The sequence below is a fragment of the Astatotilapia calliptera genome, chromosome 16 (assembly GCF_900246225.1).
Source record: "Astatotilapia calliptera chromosome 16, fAstCal1.2, whole genome shotgun sequence".
NCBI classification, from domain to species: domain Eukaryota; kingdom Metazoa; phylum Chordata; class Actinopteri; order Cichliformes; family Cichlidae; genus Astatotilapia; species Astatotilapia calliptera.
This window is the reverse complement of record NC_039317.1, coordinates 6,182,713-6,209,326: the sequence shown is the minus strand read 5'-3', so window position 1 is coordinate 6,209,326 and position 26,614 is coordinate 6,182,713. Positions and strand designations below refer to the sequence as shown.

Here is a 26,614-nt window from a genome sequence, read left to right as displayed (position 1 = left end):
AAAGTGACTCTGACAGTGAAGAAAGTGAACCTGGCATGTTTGATGGAGATTTAGCGCAGCTGTTCAATTCAGACACAGAGGATGAGGACTTCGATGGGTTTGATTGATGATAAAAATGTGAGTACCAAACTTTGTTTTGCTCCTGCTTTATTGTTAAATATGCACACTTGTATGCTTGTGTGTTGTTGATGATGACGATTACTGGTAATAAAAATGTGAGTAAGGTACCGAACTCAGGTTTGCTCCCGCTTTATTTTTAAATACGCATACGGTACTTGTATGCGCCCTATGGTCCAGTGCGCCTTATGTGTGTGTTAAATACAGTAAGGGCACACATAACTGAGACTGCGCCTTTTAGCACAGTGCGCCTTATGGTCGTGAAAATACGGTAATAGAAAAAGAGAAATTAAAATTTGGTGGGGAGGCCTCAGTGAGAACAACTGGTGCATCCGAACCCAGCCATGTTTCAGTTAAAAATAAACAGTCAAGTTTATTATCTAAAATTAAATCATTAATAATAAAAGACTTGTTCGACAGAGAGCGTACATTTAAAAGTGCCATACTGATTGAGACTGGTGGATTTTTGACAATAGAGTTGAATGGATGTTGATATTTTTGAAGAGGCCGGAGGTTATTAATGTTTTTGGAGTTACTGGATTTATGATAATTCTGTTGCTCTCTGTTTGTGATTATGACGGGTATTGTGTTGACTGTGGGAGAGAGAGGTCCTAGTCCAGAGTTTTGTGTATTACTGTTAAAAGTAGAATATAGGAGCTGGGACCATGGGAACATCAGTCAGTGGCAGACGGATCAGCAGGTAATGTCAGTTTGGGGTAGTGACAGGACGATGTGCGGGAGTGCTGTACGCCAAATGCCAAATTGGCAGACAGCAAACGGCGTCCCCAGGCGTTGAGGTGGAGCCCGTCTGCCCCAAAAAGATGCCTCCTCTCCCAGAAGGCATCAAAGTTGTTAATAAAACCCAAGCCGTGGGAGACACAGGCGGAGGAAAGCCAGGTGTTAAGGCTGAGCAGCCGGCTGAAACGGCCTATCCCTCTGCCACAGGTGGGGGTGGGCCCAGAGATAAAAGCACTCACCTGCAACTGACCAAGGAGGCTGAAGAGTTGGAGGAAGTCCAACTCTTCAGCAGCTCAGATTGCTGTTTGGGGATGTCATTGGTGCCGATGTGGATGATGAGCCGGTTAACCTGTGGGTGGGATGTCAGAATGTTGGGAATTCTGTCCACTATGTCAACAACAGTGGCTCCCGGGAACGACAGCGTGAGCGCCCCCCTCATCCGCACGTTCCTGACGATGGAATCCCCGAGGACCAGCGTGGAGAGAGGAGGTGCCACCGGGGGCTGTTGGCCATCTGAGACGCCCGCGCCGCGACACCGGGGGTGTTCAGATGGAGATGCGCCAGCCGGACTGCGTGAGTGACTCCCAGGTAGCCGCGCCGTGGGTCCTCTTCTCCGAGGAGCCGGGGTAAAGCACAGCTCTCCGCGGTGAGTTTGCACCACAGCGTCGGGTTGCCCGCCGCGGCTCCGGGGGCGTAGTGGTGGAGATGGCGCAGACCTCAGCGACACAGCGGGATGGCGAGGGCTAGCGGTCAGAGGAGGAAAGTCCACAGGATCCAGGACATTGAATTTATTCTCCAGAGGGGTGAGGGTGCGAGAGACGGATCCTCCTGCCCCCTCTGCAGCCACCACGCGTCTCAACCACGGTCCATGGCGCTGGTTGGAGTGGAGTGGAGCTGACCAGAGCCTTATGTCTGGCCCCTAGCTGAAACCAGGAGTTCTCGTCCTTGGCAGAAGCACCAGCGACGCAAGTTGAGAGCCTGTGTTGACTGTTGGCGGGATCTTGGGACACAGCAGCTGGATGGTGCACTGTGTCAGCGCTAGTAGCGGTGGTTTGAGCTTTGCCAAGGAGGATCGTGTCAAGTTCGCATTCAGCCCCCTGGATTTGGTATAGCGTGGATATCCTTTGTTCCAGCTCGATCACTTTTTGGCTCAGGTTGATGCAGCTTTCACAGCTGGATGTTGAGGTAAGTGGTGCCATTCCGGAATCTCGTACCGGCGACAGCGTCAAAAACAAAAATAGAAACTGCCACTTTAGCTTACGTTAGCTAAAAAGTCAGTCGTGACGCAGCAAGAAAAGAGTTTCAGATCAGTATCCAGCAAAGGCAAAACCAAGCTTCCAAAACTTTTCGATGCACAAGCGCCTTCAAACTTCAGGCCTCAACAGGCCTGAATCCTTCCTTCTTACCTGAAGTTCACCTGACACTCGGACCAGCGACCGCCTCTGGTCTCTCCTCCTCCTGTCTCCCCTTTCCCTCATCCACCTGCTGGCCTTTATGGAAGCTCTGCCATAGCCACCATCAAACAACTGAGTTATTTGTACACATTGGCCAGCATCTGGCCACCACCTTTCATCGTTCATACCGTTACACCCCCCCCCCCCCCCCAAAAAAAAAAAAAAAAAAAGAAATTGGCCTCCACCCATAAAAAAAAGAGAAATCAGTATCGGCCCACGGGGCAAATGCCCGGTATGCCCGATGGCCAGTCCAGCTATGTCTAATAGTGTCTTAGCAATATAGATAAAAAAGTCTCTGTCTGGCTCATTTGGAAAGTATTCGGATACAAATGCTAGTTTGTGATTTAAAATACTGCCAGTGATAAGTGCCAGCCAGCCATTTTCATCATTTGTGCTATACCTGATGGCCAAGTCAAATTTCCTCTTCAGCAAGATACAAACATCCTTGGGTTTATTTGTTGCACAGGATGAAATATATAGCACTAATAAGACATGATAATCTGCAAAACATATCCCTCTTTAGCTATAACTGTTACTGCTTTACTGCTTTCAGGGAGTAGAGGCTGTGTGTGTTCCAGGGAAGAACTGAGGTATAAACCACCAACACCTTATATGGAAATGAGAAGTTGTGCTACAAGTTATGAGAGTTGTGTGTCTGTGTGCCTGACTGCAGCGTAAATAAAACTCACTTCAAAAACACTCATCAAGTGTTTGTATTTTTTTTTTTTAAATTCCACGACAAGATATAGGTGAATATTCATATCTGTGCATTCCCAGGTGCTGCCAGCTAAATCTAGTTTTTATCACTCCCACTTTTCCATTCAAGCACTCTTCATCTCCACCACCAGGGACCGTACTACTTGACAAGCTGTTGTTAGAATTAATTTAATATTACTTTCTAGTATCAGCTGATGTTTACTGGAGCCACAGCCGTAAAAGCTGTTTGTCATGATGTCGGTTTGGATATCTGGTGAGAGGGAAACACGAAGGTGAAATCAAGAGATGTCCTTAAGTGGTCATATGATGTAAACTGTTTAGAACTTATGCATATATACCAACAAGACAGTGTACATCACTGTCACAACAGCGTTTGTTATCATCCAAAGGCTTTATGGTTTCTCCTATAATACCTGGTGGGCTTGTCTATAATATATAATGCCCAGACTGACTTTTTTCTCCCACTCCAGCTGACCAGGTGGTCAAGGTGCAGACTCAAGGCACATCGTTTTTGACCCCCCCCCCCCCCCCCCCCCCCAACCCCTTTGCAGTCTTTTGCTACTCGGGTTAAACATGATATATAAGTCACTTAGATAACTTCTAAATGTCAATGTTTGGTTTATTTCAGTGTTTGATTTGTTCCTGAGTAAAACTTCATAACTAGACCGTTTTATTTAATACTGAAGTCTTACTTGGAGAGCTGTCAGTATATTTTGAATTTCACCTGTCAGATTATGAAAATGTTTCCTCCTGAATTTAACTATTTTTTAATATTATACTTAATTCAAAGTCAGCTGTTTAAATAAGAACAGAACATTTTACATCAGGGGATACGACAGGTGAAATTCAAAAAAATAATTGTCTGATTTCCTGCATAAGAGAGTAGAACCGCTGCAGTGCAGACCTCCAACTGAGCCATCTTACATCATTGTATTACACAACATCTCCGTATTCTGGATGTTGAGTAGAAGCTGTTCAAACTGGCGGTGGCACAAGGCTTTGGAGAGAATATAATTAATAGCCTTTATCACCGGTTACATAACATGGCCATATTTTAAATGTTTAGCACAGAGTGCTTGTTGGTGAATAATACAGTGGAGTTTTATAGCTTTACGTCCTTCTTTGCTGACTTTGTTACAGACTAGGGTTGTTAATTCCTTAGTGAGTATTTCAGGCAGCAGAAACCCAAGAAAGAAGAGGAGCAAGGAGAAGAACCATCATGGAAGGATAGGCCCCTGCATGGTATGTACCAGTAGCAGATAGACTTGGCTAACATTCAAAACAATCCAACCAGTAGCTGGACAAAGCTGGACTGAGAGACAGCACTGAGTCATGAATCATGGCATCACAGGAACAAGCTCTGAGCACAAAATTCATAGAGGCTTGGGTCTACCAACCCAGGAGAGACCCCATGTGCAGACTGTGCAAAGATGCCCCTGAGACAATTCAGCACATAACAGCTTGGTGCAAGATGCTAGCAGGCAGGGCATACATGGAATGCCATAACCAGATGGCAGACATAATATACATGAACAGCTGTAGTGATAGATTTCTCTATACAAAGTGATAACAATATCAGGAAGAAGAAACATGATAAGCTTGAGAGTAAAAAACTGAGAAAGTAACTTGAGAAGATGTAGCGGTTGAAAGCCACAGTTGTTTCTGTGATGATCAGAAATACTGCATGGTACCCTTAAGTTCCCAGGTCTCAGCTTGAGGGGACTCGCAGGTTGAATAGAGTTAGAGGTCCAACCCGCAGCTATAAGACTTTGATCATCCTCATTCACATATCGAAACAAGAAAAAAAAAGACCTTCTTATTCAAGGTGTTTCTTTAGCCTTTTTGTCATAATGCCGACCTTTTGCCTATGCTACTAAGCCTTTACTAGTCCCATAGATTGAAAAAAAATGTGTGAGAAAACACAATGAAGGACATAGGACTATAAATGTCAACTGGTGTCATGGTCCTGGGTCATTTTGACCAGGACCTGGTCCAGCTTCAGCTTCGCCTGGTCCAGCTTCAGCTTCAGCTTCGCCTGGTCCCTCCTCGCCTGGCCCTACCTTGCCTGGTCCTGCCTCGCCTGGGCCTGCGGTTGCTACGCCACCATCCAATGTACGTCCAGCCCCTCAACATCGCCGGCCGCCTTCCAGGCCACTGGCTGGGCGTCGCCGCCATCGTGGGCGGCCTCCGGACCAGCTCTGTCGTCGCCGCCACTGCCTTCCGCACGGCCGGCCTCCGGACCAGCTCTGTCGTCGCCGCCGCTGCCTTCCGCGCGGCCGGCCTCTGGACCTCCATCGTCTGCGTCGCCGCTGCCGCTGCCTTTCATGCGGCCGTCCCCCTGAGTACCTTTTGTTTGACTTTTGTGCTGTCAGCCTCCGGGTTGGCTTCCTGAACCTTTTGCTTAGTGGACTCATGGTAGACCCAGTGGGATTTGTTTTGAGTAATTCCGGTATCTCGGTTCTTGGGCTCCTTGTGTTTTGTTTTGTTTCTCTCATCCAAGAAGCTTCTTCAGTTCTAAGGTCAAATGGTGGGGAGTCCCAGATATAAACCTAGTGGGAGTATCCCCCTACAGAGGGACAAAAGGACCCCCTGATGATCCTCTAATCGCCTGAGCCAAGGTGTGAAACTGGGTGTGGGTCCCAATCAGTCAGAGTTTCGGGTGAGTTCATTGTGAAACCTGGCCCCACCTTATCATGTGAAGGTGACCTTAGAACTGAAGAAGCTTCTTGGATGAGAGGTGAAACGTCTTCAAGTAACTTAAAGAAGTCAAGACACTTTTCTTTGCAAGCTCCTTTGACTACGATGACCTGGATGACTGAGAACCTTCACAGACATTTCTTGTTTCCCATTTTATTGTGAAAGGTTTTGCCTCATCTCAGTGTGTCTAGCTTTGCTCCCCATGTATTATTAGCACGAACCCTCCCAGCTGTGTCTCCCTCCTGTTTTCCATTCCCTGATTACTCCCCTGTGTATATAAGCCCTGTGTTTTCCTGTGTTCCCTGTCGCATCGTACCCTCAACTAGCTGTGTGTTCTGCTTCCGTGTTTCTAGTGTTTCTAGTGTTTAGTCATCTGCTCCAGTTTAGTATTTCTTTTCCAGTGTTTCCGTCCTCAGTTCCTCTGTTCAGACTTTTGTTGGTCTTTTGGTGAGTTTAGTTAGTACAAGGTTTTTCCCAGCAATAAAGCTGCGCTTTAATTTTCACTTCTGTGTCTGAGTCCTGCATTTTGGGTCCACCACTCCTGCTTGCCTGCCTGCCACACAACCAATCATGACAACTGGTTAGATTTCCTGAAGTCGTTTACATGTTAGTGGAGAACTTAATGAGTCCCACAGAGGATGGAAGGTTTTCTGATAAAACAAAGCCACATAGTCACTTACCTTCTTAGTTTAATGTTAGAAATATATTACTCCAACACTTGTCTTTTCATTTGTTATTCATGAATACAGTTTATGTAATCTAGTTCCATGGTCAATAACATTTTTGTTCATTCAATGGATGTTGAATTAAATGTAACATTGTTAACTCTTGGTGGGTTTGCAGAATTGCACAAATACAGGTATCTCTATTTTGTGGTTATATTCACACTTTATATTCTGATACTCTGCTTTAATTCGACTATAGTGTGCCTTATTTGGACTTGCAAAAACCTTCACGAGCCAATGTACATTTTTATTGCAGCTTTGTTAATCAACTCTGTTCTTTACAGCATGATTATCTATCCGAAGCTTTTATCTGATGTTTTGTCTGAAAAACAGATTATATCGTATACGCTTTGTCTTTTCCAAGGATTTTTATATTACACCTCAGCTGGGTCAGAGTTTTTACTGTTGGCAGCAATGGCATATGACAGGTATGTGTCTATATGCAAACCCCTGCAATATCCAGTTATAATGAATAGAATAACTATATATGTCTCTCTAGTTTTAGCTTGGCTTATACCTGCTTTTGAGACAGCAGTGTCAGTTGTGTTGTATTCTGAAGTAAAACTCTGTAGCTTTACTCTGACAGGAATTTTTTGTAACAATTCAGGATACAAGCTTCAGTGTGTGACCTCAGTGGCAATATCTGTATATGGTGTGGTCATGTTGATAAATATTGCCCTTCTACCTTTGCTTTTCATACTTTTTACATACATCAGGATTGTTAGAGTATCTTACCAAAGTTGCAGAGAAGTGAGGAAAAAAGCTGTAAAGACATGTTTACCCCACTTGCTGGTGTTAATCAACTTTTCCTGTTTTATTGTTTTTGATGTAATTATAGTTCGACTGGAATCTGATCTATCAAAAACTCTTCGCTTAATACTGACTTTTCAGTCAATTTTATTCCATCCTCTTTTAAATCCAATTATATATGGACTCAAAATGAATGAAATTTTTAAAAACCTCAAGATATTGTTTTGTCATGTTAAATAACACTGGTATTGCTGCCCTATTATCAAATGTATGAGATTTCATCGGCAATTGTAATGCAAGTTAGATAATGGATAATTATGCCATGGCATTTATATAAATGTTAATGCCTGCTATTCTAGCGATGACATAAGTGATGGTCATAAAGCAAAGATAAACATTTTCTTAAACTGTTGCTGGTAAAATTTGATGTCTAAACAGCTTATTTGCCTGCATTTCACATTTTCCTTTTTTTTTGGTTAGAGATTATTATTTACTATTGTTGGTTGTAAATGCTCAAAAACAGTTTATTAAAATAAATCAAATTCTACCAGTCTCTCAGTGATGCAGAACGCCCTCTTTAGTATTGTCACTGACATATCAATGTCAATGAAAGGGAGAAAAAAATTCTTTTTTTTTCAAATTCAAATTATGGTAGCACTTTCTATGCAATTACCGAAGTAATAACCACTTAATATCAAGCATCATATCCGCAAAGATGAACAGGCACATGCGCGGGGCACAGAAAAGAATTGGCAAGAATACCAGAAGCACAAAACACTATCTCCTGGTAGACCGTGTAGTCACCCCAGACTGCAAGGCCAGATTGGTTAATCTGTGCACCGCTTGGATTAATACAAGAAGGCCCATGACTCGATGCCCATATGCAGATCAACTGGATGCTAAGAGCCTTCATCAAGAACTCAAACTCAATGGGGATGTGGCGTACAACACTTGAGGCCAACTTCAAGCAATAATCAGCCATCTCCTCTACAAGATGACATCAAGCTGTAAATGGACTGATTCTTATATAGCACTTTTCTACTCCCTCGGAGTACTCAAAGCACCGTATACAACATGCCTCATTCACACCCACTCGTACAAGCTCTTCTAAACACAAGTGCAAACTAACCTACATTCACACTCCCAATAAACGCATCAGAGGGCAAGTTGGGGTTAGTATCTTGCCCAAGGATATTTGACATGCAGACTGGGGAAGCCAAGGATCGAACCACCAACCTTCCAATCAGTAGCTGATCTGCTCTACCATCTGAACCACAGCCACCCCTTGTATTCCAAGAGTCATTGATTCACTAATCCACACCATCAGGATATACATTGGAATGTTGTTCAGACTAGAGAAGTGTAGTCGGATGGTTTACCCAGTATTTTTCTTGCTAATGTCCGTTCTCTGGCAAACAAAATGGATGAGATACGGCTCTCCATCACTAACAACAGACGGATTATGGACTCAAATGTCATGTTTTTCACCAAAACATGGTTGAACAACAGCTGCCCGGACAATGCTATCGAGTTAGCAGGACGCCACACACACCGAGCCGACAGGCTAGCAGATGACTCCGGCAAGACCAGAGGTGGAGGTTTGTGCATTTATATTAACAATGCTTGGTGCATGAACTCCACTACTACTGAGAGTCACTGCTCACCTAATGCGGAGTTTTTAATGGTCAAATGCAGACCTTATTATCTCCCCAGAGAACTCACTTCGATCATACTCACTGCCGTGTATATACCCCCCGACGCTAATGCTAGGTTGGCCATGAAAGAACTTTCTGCAGCCATTAACAAACACCAGAATAAACACCCCGAGGCTGCTTTTATTGTTGCTGGCGACTTCAACCACACCAACTTAAAGACAGTCCTCCCCAGATTCCACCAACATGTCTCCTGCCACACCAGAGGAGACAAGACTTTAGACCATGTGTATTCCAACCTGGCTGGAGCCTACAAAGCCACACCCCTCCCCCACATTGGACAATCGGACCATCTCTCCCTGTTCCTCACACCTAGGTATTCACCACTCATCCAACGTGTGAAACCTGCTGTGAGGACAATTAAAGTGTGGCCAGAGGGGACAGACGCAGTGCTCCAGGACAGATTTAAAAACACAGACTGGAATATGTTCACCCACACAGACCTGGACCAGTACGCCTCATCTGGATTACATCTCCAAAACCACAGACAGTGTCACCACCCAGAAACGGATTACCATGTACCCCAACCAGAAGCCTTGGATGAACCAGGATGTTCATCTCCTCCTGAAGGCCCGCAACACCGCCTTTAGGTCAGGAGATGCACACGCCTACAGCACAGCCAGGGCTAATCTAAAGAAGGGCATCAAAAAAGCCAAACACCATTACAAAAAGAAGGTAGAAGAACACTTCTCCAACTCCAACCCCCGACGCATGTGGCAAGGACTCCAGACCATCACAGACTACAGGACCACCAAACCCTCCCCCGCATCCTCTGATGTCTCCTTCCTCAACGAGCTCAACAACTTTTATGCTCGTTTTGAGCGAGGGAACCCCACAACCGCAACCAAAGCAGACATGACGCCAGACCACCAACCTCTGACTCTCTCCCCCACTGATGTAGGAGCGGTGCTGAGCAGGATCAATATCCACAAGGCTGCAGGCCCTGATGGCATCCCCGGGCGTGTTCTCAGAGCGTGTTCTGGGGAGCTTGCAGGAGTGCTCACAGACATATTCAATCTGTCCTTGGCCCACGCTGTGGTACCGCCCTGCTTCAAATCCACCTCCATCGTCCCGATACCCAAAAACTCCAACCCATCTTGCCTCAATGATTACCGCCCAGTAGCACTCACCCCCATCATCACTAAGTGCTTAGAGCAGCTGGTCCTAGCACACTTCAAATCCTGTCTCCCCCCCACCCTGGACCCCCACCAATTCGCATACCGCCAGAACAGGAGCACAGAGGATGCAGTCTCCATCGCACTGCACTCTCTCCTCTCACACCTGGACAACAACAACACCTACGCCAGAATGCTGTTTATAGACTTCAGTTCAGCATTCAATACAATCCACCCCTCACAACTCATCAGGAAACTGACAGACCTGGGCATCAGTTCCCTCATCTGCAAATGGTTACTGGACTTCCTGACCAACCGCCCCCAACATGTCCGGCTGGATAACCGATGCTCATCTACAATCACGATGAACACTGGTGTACCACAAGGCTGTGTGATGAGCCCTTTCCTCTACTCCCTCTTCAGCCACGACTGCAGACCTGCTGATGGTTCCAACACCATCATTAAGTTTGCAGATGACACCACGGTGATTGGCCTCATCAGTGACAACGATGAGGCCGCCTACAGGGAGGAGGTGGATCGTCTGGCTGAGTGGTGCGACCTGGACGACCAACTGCTCCAAGCTGGTCAAGAAGGCTCACCAGCGCCTCTTCTTCTTGAGGACTCTGAGGAAGAACCACCTGTCCTCAGACATCCTGGTGAACTTCTATCGTTGCACCATCGAGAGCATCCTGACCAATTGTATAACAGTCTGGTATGGGAACTGCTCTGCCTCGGACCGGAAGGCGTTGCAGAGGGTCGTGAAAACTGCCCAGCGCATCGCCGGAGCACCACTTCCTGCCATAAAAGACATCTACAGGAAGCGGTGTCTGAAAAGGGCTGGGAAAATCATCAAAGACCCCAGTCACCCATCACATGGACTCTTCACCCTCCTGCCCTCTGGGAGGCGCCACAGGAGCCTCCGGACTAAGACCACCAGGTACCGGAACAGCTTCTTCTCCACAGCTGTCAGACTCCTGAACTCTGCTTCCTGACATCTGACCCACGTTAAACTCATGGACTGAACATACACACACCCACAATGGACAACTGTACCCTCAAACACACAATAATAACATGGACTGAACCACCACTCACAACCACTAGCACTTTATATAGCCTCTGTAGAAACTATCTACACCCTCACTGTCACGGTCCTGGGTCGGGTCGACCCAGCATTTTGAGTTTCTTATGTTTTGGTTTATTTTTGCATTATGGATTGGTTATTCTCTGGTGATACTGTTTTGATTACAATTATATTCTGATTCTTTAGTTATCTGATGATGATGATGTTGATGACGATGATGATTATGTCTGGTTTAGGTTTTGTTATCTTGCCCTTATGTTTGGTTTAGGTTGCCTGTGCTTGGTCTTCTCTGCCCGTATGTCCCTCTGTTTGTCCATGACGTCATTATGCCTGTTTACGAGTCTGTCTCTGTCTGGCGTGTGCTTCCTGTCTTATTTTGTAGGTCTGTGTCCTTTGTCAGTGCGTTCAGCTTTGTGCTCTCCCTGTCTCGTCAGTGTAATCAACGTCAGCCGTGTCTCCCAGCTGTTTCCTCTTTGCTCCGTTCACCTCTTGTATTTAGTGTCTGTGTCTTCCCCTACTCGGTGTCGCATCGTTAACGTCTGTTCACCCTCACTTGCTGCGTGTTTAGGATTTCCAGTCCTCCTGCATCTCTGTTTAGAGTTTTGTTTGCTTTTGTGAGTTTTATTTTATCTTGATGTTCTGCTCCAGCAATAAAGCTGCATTTTCTGTCTAAACCTCCTGTCCTGAGAATCCTGCATTTTGGGTCCACCACTCCTGCCTGCCTGCCACACAGCCGACCATGACAGAACGATGCGACCATTTCCTGGACCCAGCGGATTCATCCCGGGAACATGACCTCTCCCGCATCCACCGCCTGATCGAGCGGGTCTCCCACACTAAGGACGCTAAGACTATGGCAGTTGGGATTAACGCTATAGAAGCGATCCTGGAGGGGAATCCTCATTTGCGCACACTAAAGGGATTTAGGGGCTTCATAGACCAGCTGCATGAAGCCCAGGAGGTGCTACAGGCTCGGGAGCTTGCAGCTTTTGTCCGCGCCCAGTATTCTTCGCCGAAGCCGTCGCATCGGCAGCAGCCGCAACACAAGGAGCTCTCCGCGGAGTCGGCCGCCGTACAGCAGCAATTGCAACAGAGGAAAGGCGTTTCCGCACCGCGGCCACAGAGCTCCACTTCTTGCCGCTCAGGGCTTAATTCACCTGCCTCCTGCCTGGCGGCGATGTGGTCGCAGGACGAGGACGAGGACGTCTTTTCTCCATCGTCACCAGTTTCTCCTGTCGCCTCAGCCCCTGCCGCCAGGAGGAAGCGGCGCCACCGCCGTCATTCCTCACTACAACCGGAGCCCAATCACTCGTCAGAACAGCAGGCAATGGTGAGTGATATTGACTGTACCCCTATTGCTTCACCTGCAAATAGTAATGGGAACTGTTTTCTTCTCACGGCTAAGAGTAGTGAGGTGAAGGCGGTTTGTTCCATGGACGTTCACCCCGGCCCAGTAGAAAGAAAAGACTCCCTGACTCATTATGTTGATGCTTTTTCCGCTGAAGAACCAGAATGTATGGGCAAAACTCTGATTGTGCACCCTCTGTTGGAGCCTGCTAAGAACTTTTCTGTCGATACAGAGTTAACCCCGGACAGTTTGAATTCAGTTTTGAGATGTACTGCTGAATCTATGAATGGCGCTGTGGGTTCGCAACCCAAGAATGGGGAGGGGGACTTAACGGGCTGTTTCAGCCCTGTTCTCTTAGAGCAGAGAAGCCTAAGCAGAACTGTTTCTTCTGAACTCCTTCAGCTAGTTAAACCGAGCCCTAGAGGCTCAGGGGAGCCTATACCACCCCCTGCATCACGCTCACTACAAACACCTCCTCAACCGTTAGCCCGTTCAGCAGCCCAGCTAGCTGTTCAGCTGCCCTCAGCTCAGTCAGCTGCCCAGTTAGCCACTCCGTTACCCGCAGCTCAATCATCTGCTCCTTCACTAGTTTCATTCTCCCCACAACGGTCACTTCAGTCTTTCTCAACCTGGTCTCCTGCTGAGCAGCCATCTTTTCTCACTCGTATTAAGCAGGAAAACATGCTCAACAGGACTGTTTTCGTTCCTCGAAAGCTGGCCCGATTAGAGACATTTACTACCTCCAGGGCCTCCCCAGAGTCCGAGTTTCAACCCGCAGTTGACTCTGGACCCCTGGGGGCTAAGGAGTCAGCCGATGACTGCACCCAACTGTTGCCTCCTGAGCCTAACCTATGTGTTGCTCAGCCCCAGTCAGCATCAACGCTGCCAGAGGCCCGTGTGCCTGCTGGTCCTGTTCTGTCCCTGCCAGAGGCCCGTGTGCCTGCTGGTCCTGTTCTGTCCCTGCCAGAGGCCCGTGTGCCTGCTGGTCCTGTTGCGTTCCTGCCAGAGGCCCGTGTGCCTGCTGGTTCTGTTCTGTGTGTGCCAGGGGCTCCAGTGCCCACTGGGTCTGAGACTGTTTTTGCTGGGGGGCCCGAGGAGCCCGTCCAGCCTTCTGCCTCGTCAGCTGGGGGGCCCGAGGAGCCCGTCCAGCCATCAGCTGCAGTCTCATCACCAGCTGCAGTCTCATCACCCTCGCCTGCTGCGGCCTCAGAGTCTTCGGCCTCGCCTGGTCCGGTTTCAGCGTCTGCTTTGGCTTCATCCTCGTCGCCTGGTCCAGCGTCTGCTTTGGCTTCATCCGGTCCAGCCTCTGCATCCTCATCATCCTCGTCTGGTCCAGCCTCTGCATCCTCATCATCCTCGTCTGGTCCACCTCCGCATCCTCATCATCCTCGTCTGGTCCAGCCTCCGCATCCTCGTCAGCCTCGTCTGGTCCAGCCTCCGCATCCTCGTCATCCTCGTCTGGTCCAGCCTCCGCTTCGCCTGGGGCTGCAGGGGCCACGCAGCCTTCAGGTCCCCTACTACCGCCTCCACATCGTCGGTCATCTGCCAGGCCGCTTGTTGGGCATCTCCGCCACCGTGGACGCCCTCCTGAACACCCTCCTGAATGCCGCCACTGCCTTCCGCGTGGCCGGCCCCCGGAACTGTTTGCCCGTCGTCGCAGTTGCCGTCCACACGGTCGGCCCCCGGAACTGAACTGTTTTGGCCTCCTGCACTGTCGGCCTCCGGGTCGGCCCCCTGAACTTGACCTTCTGGGTCTTTCTGGGCTCTGTCCCTCCTTCCTGGTCCCCCGCCGCCCACCCTGGTTGGGTTGTTTTCTGTTTTTGGCTGTTTTTTGTGCTTCTGTTGGGCGGTCTGGAGCCCGCCCTTGTGGGGGGGGTACTGTCACGGTCCTGGGTCGGGTCGACCCAGCATTTTGAGTTTCTTATGTTTTGGTTTATTTTTGCACTATGGATTGGTTATTCTCTGGTGATACTGTTTTGATTACAATTATATTCTGATTCTTTAGTTATCTGATGATGATGTTGATGACGATGATGATTATGTCTGGTTTAGGTTTTGTTATCTTGCCCTTATGTTTGGTTTAGGTTGCCTGTGCTTGGTCTTCTCTGCCCGTATGTCCCTCTGTTTGTCCATGACGTCATTATGCCTGTTTACGAGTCTGTCTCTGTCTGGCGTGTGCTTCCTGTCTTATTTTGTAGGTCTGTGTCCTTTGTCAGTGCGTTCAGCTTTGTGCTCTCCCTGTCTTGTCAGTGTAATCAACGTCAGCCGTGTCTCCCAGCTGTTTCCTCTTTGCTCCGTTCACCTCTTGTATTTAGTGTCTGTGTCTTCCCCTACTCGGTGTCGCATCGTTAACGTCTGTTCACCCTCACTTGCTGCGTGTTTAGGATTTCCAGTCCTCCTGCATCTCTGTTTAGAGTTTTGTTTGCTTTTGTGAGTTTTATTTTATCTTGATGTTCTGCTCCAGCAATAAAGCTGCATTTTCTGTCTAAACCTCGTGTCCTGAGAATCCTGCATTTTGGGTCCACCACTCCTGCCTGCCTGCCACACAGCCGACCATGACACTCACTTATCTTAACTGCACTACTGTATAGCTCTGTGTAAATAATCATTCTGTACATTCGATAATCTTTAATCCTACAACTTTTTACAACTTGCATAGTTCCCATTTCTGTATATCTCAGATTCTGTAAAGTTATTTATTTCATATTCTGTATAGTTTTTCATATTTATATCCTGTTCATAGCCTGTACATAGCTTGTACTCACTACAGCCTGTACATACTTATAGTTATAGAATATTCACAACATACTTCATACCGTGTACATTATAACATACCATAATAGACCCATTTCTGTAATATACTCACATATCTATATTATTGCTAATATATATTGTAATATATCTATATCACTAAAGCACTTCTGGATGGATGCAAACTGCATTTCGTTGCCCTGTACCTGTGCATGTGCAATGACAATAAAGTTGAATTCTATTCTATTCTATTCTATTCTAACAAAGGGAGGGAAGGTAGCCAGAAGCAAGGGAATCGCACTATTAGAAGGCAACATTGCAAACATTGAGGAGAGCTAAAAGTAACTGCCAAATCCCACAGGCAAATGCGAACCATGAAGAGCCCGCTAGGAAAGCTGCAGCCAACAAGTATCTACAGAGGGTCAGGCAAGTTCTGAGGAGTCATCTGACAGTTAAGAACAAGATCTATCAACACCTACACCGTGATCAGGTACCCTGCTGAGATAAGAAGCTGGCCAAAGGAGACGATAGAAGCCACTAACATCAAGACGAGGAAGCTCCTTACCATGCATGGAGGGTTTCACCCCAAGTCCAGCACCCTGAGGCTGTATGCTAAGCGGAAGGAAGGAGGCAGAGACTAGTGAGTTTCAGCACTACAGTCCAGGATGAGACAACAAACATCCACAAATACATCAGAAAGATGGCCATGACAAATCACCTTCTCAGGGAATACTTCAGGTGGCAGAAACCCAAGAAAGAGGAGGAAGAAGAACCATCATGGAAGGATAGGCCCCTCTACATTATGTACCACCGGCAGATAGAGGAAGTGGGTGACATCCAAAAATCCTACCAGTTGCTGGACAAAGCTAGAATGAGAGACAGCAAAGAGGCATGAATCATGGCATCACAGGAACAAGCTCTGTGCACAAGATTGATAGAGGCTTGGGTCTATCACACCAGACAAGACCCCATGTGCAGGCTGTGTAAAGATGCCCTGAAACAATCCAGCACATAACAGCAGGGTGTAAGAGGCTGGCAGGCAGGGCATACATGGAGCGCAATAACCAAGTGGCCAGCATAGTATACAGCTACACAGCAAAATCTCCAGTGTTAAATTAACACTAGAGAGTGTCTATATGGGTCCACACCTCTGAGTGTTAAATACAACACTGTTGAGTGTTAAATTAACACTTTTGACAGTGTTATATATTTAAAAGTAACCTAGTCAGTTTTGAAGATTAACAATGGCTAACACTGAGCAGTGCTGATTTTCTAACACTGGAAAATAACTCAAAATGTTAGAAATATTCCAGTGTTAGAAAATCAGCACTGCTCAGTGTTAGCCATTGTTAACCCTTTAGAACCGAGCAGAGCGGCCCCGCTCCGATTTGCCTAACTATTTTTAAATCCCAGTAGAACTGCAACCACGTAAGCTAGCGCAATAATTTTTTTTGCATATGAAACTGGAGAAGTTGTACTTACATATCACACATGCAGATTTTCCCAGAGAGATGTTTCCTTCCTCTAATATGTTTGCAGAAATCATATAAAAAGTGAACAAATAAAAAAGAACCATAATCCTCAACCAGACTCTTTATCGATCTGATCAGCTGTTCACGTCACTTCCTACTTTGATTATGTCTCGTCACGTTGTCAGCGTGACCTATTACGTGGGCCGGTCCAACAACAACAGGAAGTGACAGGAATTTCCCCGGGAAATTTAGTTTTTTCTCTCGCTCGTGTATATTGTCGCTTTTTCTAGAAACATACACTCGTACAAAACACACAATACACACTTTCTACACACTCAAACACATCCACCCATTACATTATTATGCAGCGACAATCCGGACACACCAAATACCTCACATTGCGTGACGCTTTGGATCTGATTACCGCCCCTCCTGAATACGGAGCTTCTGGCCATTTGTCGGATCCTGATTCTGCCGACAGTAAGTAAGTAAGTAAGTAAGTAAGTAAACTTTATTTATTAAGCGCTTTTCGCAGACAGGCAATCACAAAGCGCTGTACACAAATATTAAAATATTAAAATAAACAATAAAATCAATAGACATTATATACAATGTAAAAGATCAAATGTAAATAATGTAAAAAAAATAAAATAAAATATGTAGATCAACAAAAGGCTTGTTTGAACAGAAGAGGATGAGGCCGACTTCGTTGAAGGGATTGACCCTTGCCAAGACAAGTATGTATATTGTTTGAAATAAAATAATGTTTTTTATGGAAGAGAAACGTAGGAAAAATTACGTTTGCTGTGCAAAAGTGGAATTTTGCACCGCAAAACTTTTTTGCCCAAATTACGCACCATTATATAACTCTCGTGCTATACAAATTGAACAGATGGTATAATTTCTTTTGTGTATAGTGTTGATAATGTTGAAGAGGAGGGAACTGAAGTCTCAACTGAAGCAGCCCCTACTCTGGAGGGAAGCAGAGGGAGGGGAAGGAGTCGGATGACTTGTCCTCCGGCAAAAAGAGGCAAGCGCTCCAGGTCACTTTCCGGTGATGCAGCTGCCTGGATGAGTGAAAAGGACCCTGACAGCTTGCCTCATTCTCTACCGAATTTCTGTCCAAAAAGAAAGCCAGGTGTGCAGCTGCCATTTTCAGAATGTGTGGACCGTCCATCGCCATCTGTGTCACGGCTGCCGAGGCGAGCCGTGTGGAATAAATGAGGATCCAAGCGCAGGCAGTCGTAGAGGAGTGAAGGTGATTTATTGAACACAAAAGAATGTGGACAAACAGCAAATGGGGCTCGAACTAAACTAAACTGGGAAACAACTAAACTACAGAGCACAAACCTGAATGAAACCGAGCAGAGGAGGATGACGATGAACAGCAGGGAGAAGACACGGTGGATACACAGACTGACACTGAGTAATACAGACGAACCGGCAACAGGCAGGAGAACACACAGGGCTTAAATACACACACCAGTAATCAGGGGATGAGAGACAGGAGGGCAACACAGCTGGGAGGAATCTGGGCTGACGGGACAGGGGAAACGTAAACTGATCACACTCACATACGACACGGACCTTCACAATAAAACAGGAAACTCAGATACATGGAACCAGACAAGACATTGAACTAAACAGACAGATTCACAAACAGATGGGGAGACACCATAGACAGACAGGTACAGACGCAGACTTAGAGGCAGATCGAAAATAACACAGAACTTAAACAATCATCATCATCTAGAAAATGATAACAAACTAAAAGCGCTGGGTCACCGACCCAGGACCATGACAGTACCCCCCCCTCAAGGGCTGGCACCAGACAGCCCAGCAGAAACGAAAAAACGGACCAAAACAAAACAGAAAACAACCCGACCAGGGCGGGCGGAGGGGGCCCAGGACGGAGGGACAGAGTCCAAAAAAGGCCCAGATGGTCAAGTTCAGGAGGCCGACCATGCGAATGGCAACGGGGCAGGTCCGGATGCCGGCCGCGCAGTAGGCAGTGGCGTGGAAACAGTTCTGGGGGCCAACCGTGCGGACGGCAACGGCGGCGTGGAAACAGTTCTGGGGGCTGACCGTGCGGACGGCAACGGCGGCGTGGAAACAGTTCTGGGGGCCGACCGTGCGGACGGCAACGGCGGCGTGGAAACAAGTCCGGGAGCCGACCGTGCGGACGGCAACGGCGGCGTGGAAACAAGTCCGGGGGCCGACCGTGCGGGCGGCAACGGCGGCGTGGAAACAAGTCCGGAGGCCGGCCGTGCGGAAGGCAGTGGCGGCGTCCAGGAGGGCGTCCACGGTGGCGGAGATGCCCAACAAGCGGCCTGGCAGATGACCGACGATGTGGAGGTGGTAGTAGGGGACCTGAAGGCTGCGTGGCCCCTGCAGCCCCAGGCGAGGCGGAAGCTGAGGCTGAAGAGGAGGCCACTGCAGGTGATGCTGGAGCCGGACCAGACGAGGAGGATGAAGACGAGGATGCTGGAGCCGGACCAGACGAGGCGGATGAAGACGAGGATGCTGGAGCCGGACCAGACAGCGGTGATGAGACTGCAGCTGGTGATGAGACAGCAGGCGGTGATGAGACTGCAGGCGGTGATGAGACTGCAGGCGGTGATGAGACTGCAGGCGGTGATGACACTGCAGCTGGTGATGAGACTGCAGCTGGTGATGAGACTGCAGCTGGTGATGAGACTGCAGCTGGTAGCTGGACGGGCTCCTCGGGCCCTCCGGCTGACGAGGCAGGGCGCTGGACGGGCTTCTCGGGCCCTCCGGCTGACGAGGCAGAAGGCCGGACGGGCTCCTCGGGCCCCCCGGCTGACGAGGCAGGACGCTGGACGGGCTCCTCGGGCCCCCCGGCTGACGAGGCAGGACGCTGGACGGGCTCCTCGGGCCCCCCAGCTGACGAGGCAGAAGGCTGGACGGGCTCCTCCGGCCCCCCAGCAAAAACAGTCACAGAACCAGTGGGCACTGGAGCCCCTGGCACACACAGAACAGAACCAGCAGGTGTGGAGACCTCTGGCAGGAACGCAACAGAACCAGCAGGCACATGGGCCTCTGGCAGGAACGCAACAGAACCAGCAGGCACACGGGCCTCTGGCAGGAACGCAACAGAACCAGCAGGCACACGGGCCTCTGGCAAACACATAGCGGCCTGCAGCTGCGCAGAGCATTGACCCTGCTCAGGCAGCGACAGCCGGGTGCAGTCCTCAGCTGGCTTCTTAAACTCCAGGGGTCCAGAGTCTGATGGGGGCTGAAACCCAGCCTCTGGGGAGGCCCTGGAGTGCATCTCAGTCTCAGAACTGGCCAGCCTTTGAGGAATGTTGACATTATCATTAGGTTTGACGCTCTGCTTAGAACAAACGGATGAAACCCAGTTCCTTTTAGATTGATTTGACTGGGCTTGTTGTACCGGAGTAGCAAGTGACACAGGGTGCAGGGCTAGTGGCTACTGAACAGGAGGCTGAACTGAGGGTGACTGAAACAATGGTTGGGATGACAGCGGTGGTGGAATTGGAGACTGAGCTTGAGGCCGGGCGGCTAACTGAGCTTGAGGCCGGGCGGCTAACTGAGCTTGAGGCTGGGCGGCTAACTGAGCTTGAGGCCGGGCGGCTAACTGAGCATCCGGTTGCAGTTCAAAAGAATAAACAGTCCTGGTATTATCAGAGCTGGTGTTAATTGTCTCTGGGATATATGCCACAGTTTTAGCAGACCCTGGGTTAGCTGACATGGGTTTAACAGGTTCAGAAGAACAACAGCCCTTTGCTTTCGCTGAAGTCTTAAAAATGCCAACCTGGGAGAGATCAGTTATCACGAAGGTAGGTAAGCTTTGTGAATTAGCTCCCACTGACACACCCCGAACAACCCCAGAAGAAAAAGTCTTACAGTTCAGATTGGAGCCGTTATCCTTTTTACTCACCACAGTCGGCCGCTCTGATATCCTGGGGTCCGACTGTGGCGAGGGGCGTCGACGGCGTGAGTGCCGTTTCCCATTTGAAGGCTGGACCGACGGGCCGGGCAGGACACTCTCCGTCGGGTCAGGGAGTGAAGCATGAGTTGCAGAGTGGGTGGTAGCAGGGGGGAGAAGATGAAGCTCGTTCAGAACGAAATTCTGTGTGAGCGGGTGAAGTGAGCTGAGCAACCAGGGGAGACCAGAAACTAAGCGCTGTAGCCGAACAGCTATGCCTTGGCGGAATTCTCTCCCCTCATGCTCGAGCCATAAGTTAATTAATCTGTCCACCGAGTAAATAATGTCCTCCCGGAGCTCCTCGGGCGGGTTGACTGCTGCTGGGTCCATAGTGGCCGGTTCGTACTGTCACGGCTGCCGAGGCGAGCCGTGTGGAATAAATGAGGATTGTTGAAAACACGCAGTTCTTTGAATCTTTGGGCTGAAGGAAGGACAATACTCGGTGTATAAATGCTCAATCAACAATCATTTATTTCCATACAATTCAACAGTCAGAGCATTACAACGTCCGGACGGGAGAGATGCTACCAGAGGGTCAGGCACATGTCTCAAAATGGTGACGGGTTGCTCAGCTTTTTATAGTCTCTAGTGGCCCCCAGCTAGTCGTAAAAGCCAAAACATCACATTTTTTCTCTGTTACAGCGCCTAAGTTATGACCTCGGCAGTTGTTTCTCTGCTTTCTGTAAGGTGGGGGTGTGGAATGTGGTCTATCTATCTCCCCTGTCTTTAGACACAGAGTCTCCTGCTTACAACCTTCTCTTCATGATTCAACAATTAAGCATGTCAAGAAAACAGTGTAACACATTCCCAGCAGATCAAGGATGCACCTTTATCTAATGAACTAATATGTGAATATGTTCTGTTAACTCAAAAGTATAATGAGAACTAAACTACATACAGATCACACACTCTATTTTAAAGGGTATAATGTGATCTACAACAATATCATAATTCAACTATTTTGATTACATCTATAAGGTAACATATAATAACAGAATAATATCACAATACCCTCTTTTGATCTCTCATTAAAGAGATCACTAATAACATGCACTTCAGCGTTGCAAGGTCCAAGTTTTCTTGATCCTGAGGCCCTCTGTCCCCCTTTAACGGGTGGACCATATGGGGGATGACCTCTGTGTTCACGCAGTTCAGATGCAAGCAAAGTTAGCTTTACAACCATAACAGCAGTTACAGATGACACTCCCATTACTCCTCATTTTCCCACAGCTTTATTTTGGTGCTCCAGTTTTCCACCCCCTTTGATGCCACCTAATACCTTTCAAATGTACTTAGACTAGAACCTCTGTCTAAGGAGTTTTTAACCTTTATTTTTATTGCTGCAGCTACCAGTGTCTTCCAGTTGGGTGATTCTCAGCTTCTTTCTTCGACCTCCGGGGTTAGACCACCCTTTAGTCATTGCACAGTTCTGGGGATTATTCTGCCCCGATTTCAAACAAGGATCTGTGTGTTTTGGGTTCACCGGCGTGTCCCCCTTTTTGCCAAGAGCCTCTCGAACCTCGTTGGTCTGGTGTTCCTGGTTTTCGCCAACCCCTTCATGGTTATTGCTGTGTTTGTGGGATCCATCTTCTCCAGGAGCCCAAACGTCATGACACTTGACCCCAGTTGCTGTCTCGGCAGTGCCTACATCTGTCCCTGCTGTGAAGGGTCCTCACATCTCCGGGTCCCCGTCTGGTGTCTGTTCCTTTCTCTGCAAGAGACAGAAAACCAAAACACCTCTCTCCCTAGCCTTGATAATCTAATATTGTTATCCATTGTTCTTCTAATAATTCAAATTTGGTTTAAAATATTATGTTCAGGACTTATTCTAATTCTAATCATAATCTATGTGTGTGTAAAAGAAATCAAAAATTAGTGAACCCTTTCTAAGTCTAACACATTATAAGCTTAAGTTTTACCATAGCTAATTTATTAAACACAAAAATAAACTCATAGAAATTTTCATATCACCATTGTTTGATGTTCAAACTCAACTCCCCCTTTTTGACACACTCCCATGTGTCAATTCATTGGAGCTAGACAATTAAAAGAGAAGGTTGGTGACCTCATATCTCAGAAAGTATCAGAAATTCTTCTCTCGAGTACCGTTGCTCCAGCCTTGTCATCCCTGAGGATCTTCGATCCCGAAAATGTCCCTTCTCCTCATGTAATAAAGTCTGTCATCCTTCCATGCCCTGGTAACTGGTCCATCCAGAGCTGTAACATTTTGAAATGTACATACAACAAACCAAACCACACCTTGGTCACACCAACCCTTTTCTGCCCCGAAGATGTCCAATGCCATCCTAGTATGGACTGTCAAAAGTGGCTTTAACGCTGACTATCCTGACAATCCATTTTATAACGTTTCCTGGTCAGATTTGCCAATCTCTGCACCAGGGCTGTAATAGTTTTGCAATTTTCATCAGTTTTTATTAGTTTTTACCAATTCTTTGCTAGTTTAGTGTAGTTTTTATTTTCTGAAAATCCTTAGTTTCAATTTAGTTTTATTTGTGTTTTGCAAAAATTAAGTGTAACAAAATCCCAGTTCCATCATATCAGTCATGCTCTTCTGGTTATCCTTGGGTGTTGAGACTAATAACTATTAACTCTTGCCGCACCGTGTGGTCCTAATTTTGGTTCAAGTGAATTGATAACCTTTTGAAGGCGATTGTTTCACACCTTTATTTAGATGTCCCAGTCCTGTTATCTCGGGATCCATCACGCTGCCTTATCTGGGGTTAGCTGTTTTCTGGGGATGCGGGTTGAGTGGGTGAGCTCTTCAAGGAGGGGGAGTGTGCTCCCCCTGATGAGGCCTTCTAGGTAAGCTAGGTTAACCTTCTTGTGTGGGCTTTTCAAGTGCACTATAAGGTTAGTGGGACTTTTAGTTTTATAAATGTCCCTCATGACCCCCTGATGACCCAGTATTTCATTTTTGCACACTGTAGTACACATTTTAGTTTTTGCTTGTAGCTCGCATACTCTACTTGCCACTCCTCTAATTCCTGATGTTTCTTAGAGAGGGCAACAGTACCTTTAAAATTATATCACATGTGTGGGGGTGTGGCCTTGCCAATTGTTTTGCCCACCTTTTCAAAATGGCTGGCGTGCCCACAAGCACATTTCATGGAAAAAGAAAGGTAAGCTTGATATTTACATTTGAAATGTTTTGTTAAACTCAGATTTTTATTTTATTCTTTTTGCAAGTACCCCTCCTCGGTGGCGAGAAACTGTTGGTGTGGTCAAGTGGGTGCTCTGGAAACAAACGCTCAGGACAGAACAGTTATCAGTCATGTACTTCCTACAAATTTTGCATATGTTTTATTTCATATTGATCCTCTGAGTGTAATGGTACATTTTAATTTGAATTTATCCAAACTAAACACAATATTTTCTTTATTTACTTTGCTCTTGTTCTTTTTCAGTACCACATCCTATCAAATGTCCCTGTCGATTATATTCTACATTTAATAACTTACTATTTCAAGTGAGAACCTAAATCACGTGGACCAATGTTTATTATTGCATATCTCTATTCTGAATGTGGCCAGTCATTCATAGGTATTGTTCAATTTTGGCGATTTTCCTCTATAAAATTTAATTGACTTTTTTACAGTGGCCTGCTGTGGTTAATAGTAACATATTCCAGTCATGAGTGATATCAAAAGTCTTCTCCACTGTAGCATTTGGCATTCCCAATAATATAACATGATACCTTAATCAAAACACAGTTAATATAGCACAGTTTTCTTGATGCAAACATCAGTAACTCAAAATCAGCAACCACAGTGTTAAGTCTGCAGTTCATACTTATGTGAAGCTAGAGTCTCCTCCTCCAGTCTCTCTTATCCTCCTGCTCCTGAAAAAACAAAACAAAACAAAGCGAAGCATCCACCCTTCTCTTGTCGGCTGGGTGACTTGTTTATTGGCATTTACTAATCCTACAGTGGGTGCAGTCATTGTCTCAGTATCAAGTCAGTCAAAACTTTTAGTTGTCAGTCCATCACAGTCCACTCGCATGCATACCTCCATACACATTCATACCAGATGTTGCTGATAATGGAGTCTCCCGCGCAACCTATTCGAGCCTCCATCACCAGCAAGATGACGTCATCATTTTAAAGGAAAACAATTCCTTGTTGTTTTTTGGGCCGGATTGACTCGGTGCAATCCTTTTAGACTCAGAACTTCTCAGTGTTCCCTATAAGTGAATTTCTCCCAAGCCAATTACAATCATGGAGAAGCACACTTTGCAACTGTTTACAGTAATAATATTTTATAGCGCTTTAAATTTCAATCTTTCAGGCCTTGTTTAAAGAGCTGATTGTTAAATCATGAACTCACAAAATATCAACATATCACCACCGGTGGATCACACCTCTCAGATGTTTTTTCTCCAGTGCACTGTAACAAAAACGAAAACAGACATAACCAACAAAATACTACTAAAATAACACAAACTAGGGCCCGTTGCAGACATGTCCAAGCATAAAACTATCCCTCTCTCGCTTACGAGAAAGAACACAAGCCAAAGCTCACTGATAAAATCAAGCTAGCGCTAAACAAAACCAAACAATCAACCAGAAATTCACAGGAACATTTTGCTTCCTGCCGGGACAATATTGTGTGGGAATGAGAACCTCAGGTGCCGTAACACCTTTTGTTCCTCCTTGAATTAAAACTCAATCACAGAAAATGCCGTACTCCGACCTAAAACTTACACTATTAATTCATCAATTTCACTCTGTGCCACTGTTCCTCATCAGGGCTGTGTGAAGCACAGCAAAGAATTCAGTCAAGGCCTTGAGCCATAAACAGACATCACGCACAGACATTGTTTTCATAACCAAACTGTTTTAGACCTTATTAACTTTACATAAATGCCTTCTAGGTGACATATAACACATTCTAAGTAATCAATGGTAATCAATGGAAATCAATGGCTCCTCATAAAAATTATGCATTGGGATGTTTGTGTGCAGCATTTTGCATATCAGCATAAGCAAAGCATTCTTCATTGCATCAGCGTGTATGTGTGTGTGCGTGTGGATCACTCTTCATTGCACAAGCGTGTGCATGTGTATGTGTGCATCACTTCTCAGTGAATCAACATTCCCGTGTGTGTGTGTGTGTGTGTGTGTGTGTTTGTGTTCATCACTTTCCTGTTCTGGTGTTCTGGGTAAACCACGGCCTGAAGCGTGCCCTGGGGTCCTGCCCCCCTCCTTTTTCAGTTTGTTTGCGACCATTGCTGCTGCTGCTGCTCAAAATTCAGTCCGTCCTGGTTCTGACCCCAATTGGGGCAGTCCTTTCTCCAGTGTCGATGTTCACCGCAGGTGAAACCTGCATCTTCTTCGGTGTTTTTGTCCATTCTGAGGTGCCTTCTGACCTCAGTTACTCCTCCTGTCTCGGTCACGCCCTTTTTCGCCACCCGATCATCCGTGTTGGTCCATCACTGTCCTGCACAGTGTGAATGCAAAGTTATCAAGGTCAGCATTCTTTCGCTCGGCCTTACTTTTCATTCGGGCTTGGCGGGCGTCTCGTCACAGCTCTGTCAGCTGACGCAGTCTGGGAATTTTCCCCCGTGTAGTGAAACGGGCCTTAGGTTTAGTGCTCTCCGTCTCTGCTGCATGAGATCACATTCCTGCAGGTCTGTTGACATTCTCAGGTCGTTGTTGTGGGTCCAGCTGTTGCAGCATTTGGTCAGTGTCACATATGGGGGAGAGCAGGAGTCCAGTCAGCCTCGGCTTTCAGGGCCGGCAAAGCAGCCTGTAATTAAATATGTATAGAAAAAACAAAAACAAAACAAAACAAAAACAGACAAAAAACAAAAACAAAAACAAACGAACAGGAAAATGTTGTTGTGTTGGCTGTGTTATTCAGAGGGGAGACAATGGGGCCAGGCCCTATGTCAGCCTTCTCTCCCCCTTTTTTTTTGTTTTTTGTCTCCCGATATAATCAACTCCT

The 26,614-nt window shown here is 46.9% G+C and overlaps 2 protein-coding genes across 3 annotated transcripts in view; one reads left to right on the top strand and one right to left on the bottom strand.

The window, feature by feature from the left end:
* The window catches only part of LOC113007434 (syncytin-A-like), a 445,664-nt gene that overhangs the window by 133,221 nt on the left and 285,829 nt on the right, over positions 1-26,614 (bottom strand). The gene's annotated exons all lie outside the window — the stretch shown is intronic.
* On the top strand, positions 6,509-7,438 carry LOC113007442 (olfactory receptor 6N2-like). Its single transcript, XM_026144011.1, has one exon. It carries the CDS (start codon positions 6,518-6,520, stop codon positions 7,436-7,438), a length of 921 nt encoding a protein of 306 aa, XP_025999796.1. The 5' UTR covers positions 6,509-6,517.

What these genes read in the sequence shown, in the direction of transcription:
- LOC113007442 (XM_026144011.1), top strand. Translation starts at nt 6,518, where the DNA reads ATGGATGTTGAATTAAATGTAACATTGTTAACTCTTGGTGGGTTTGCA.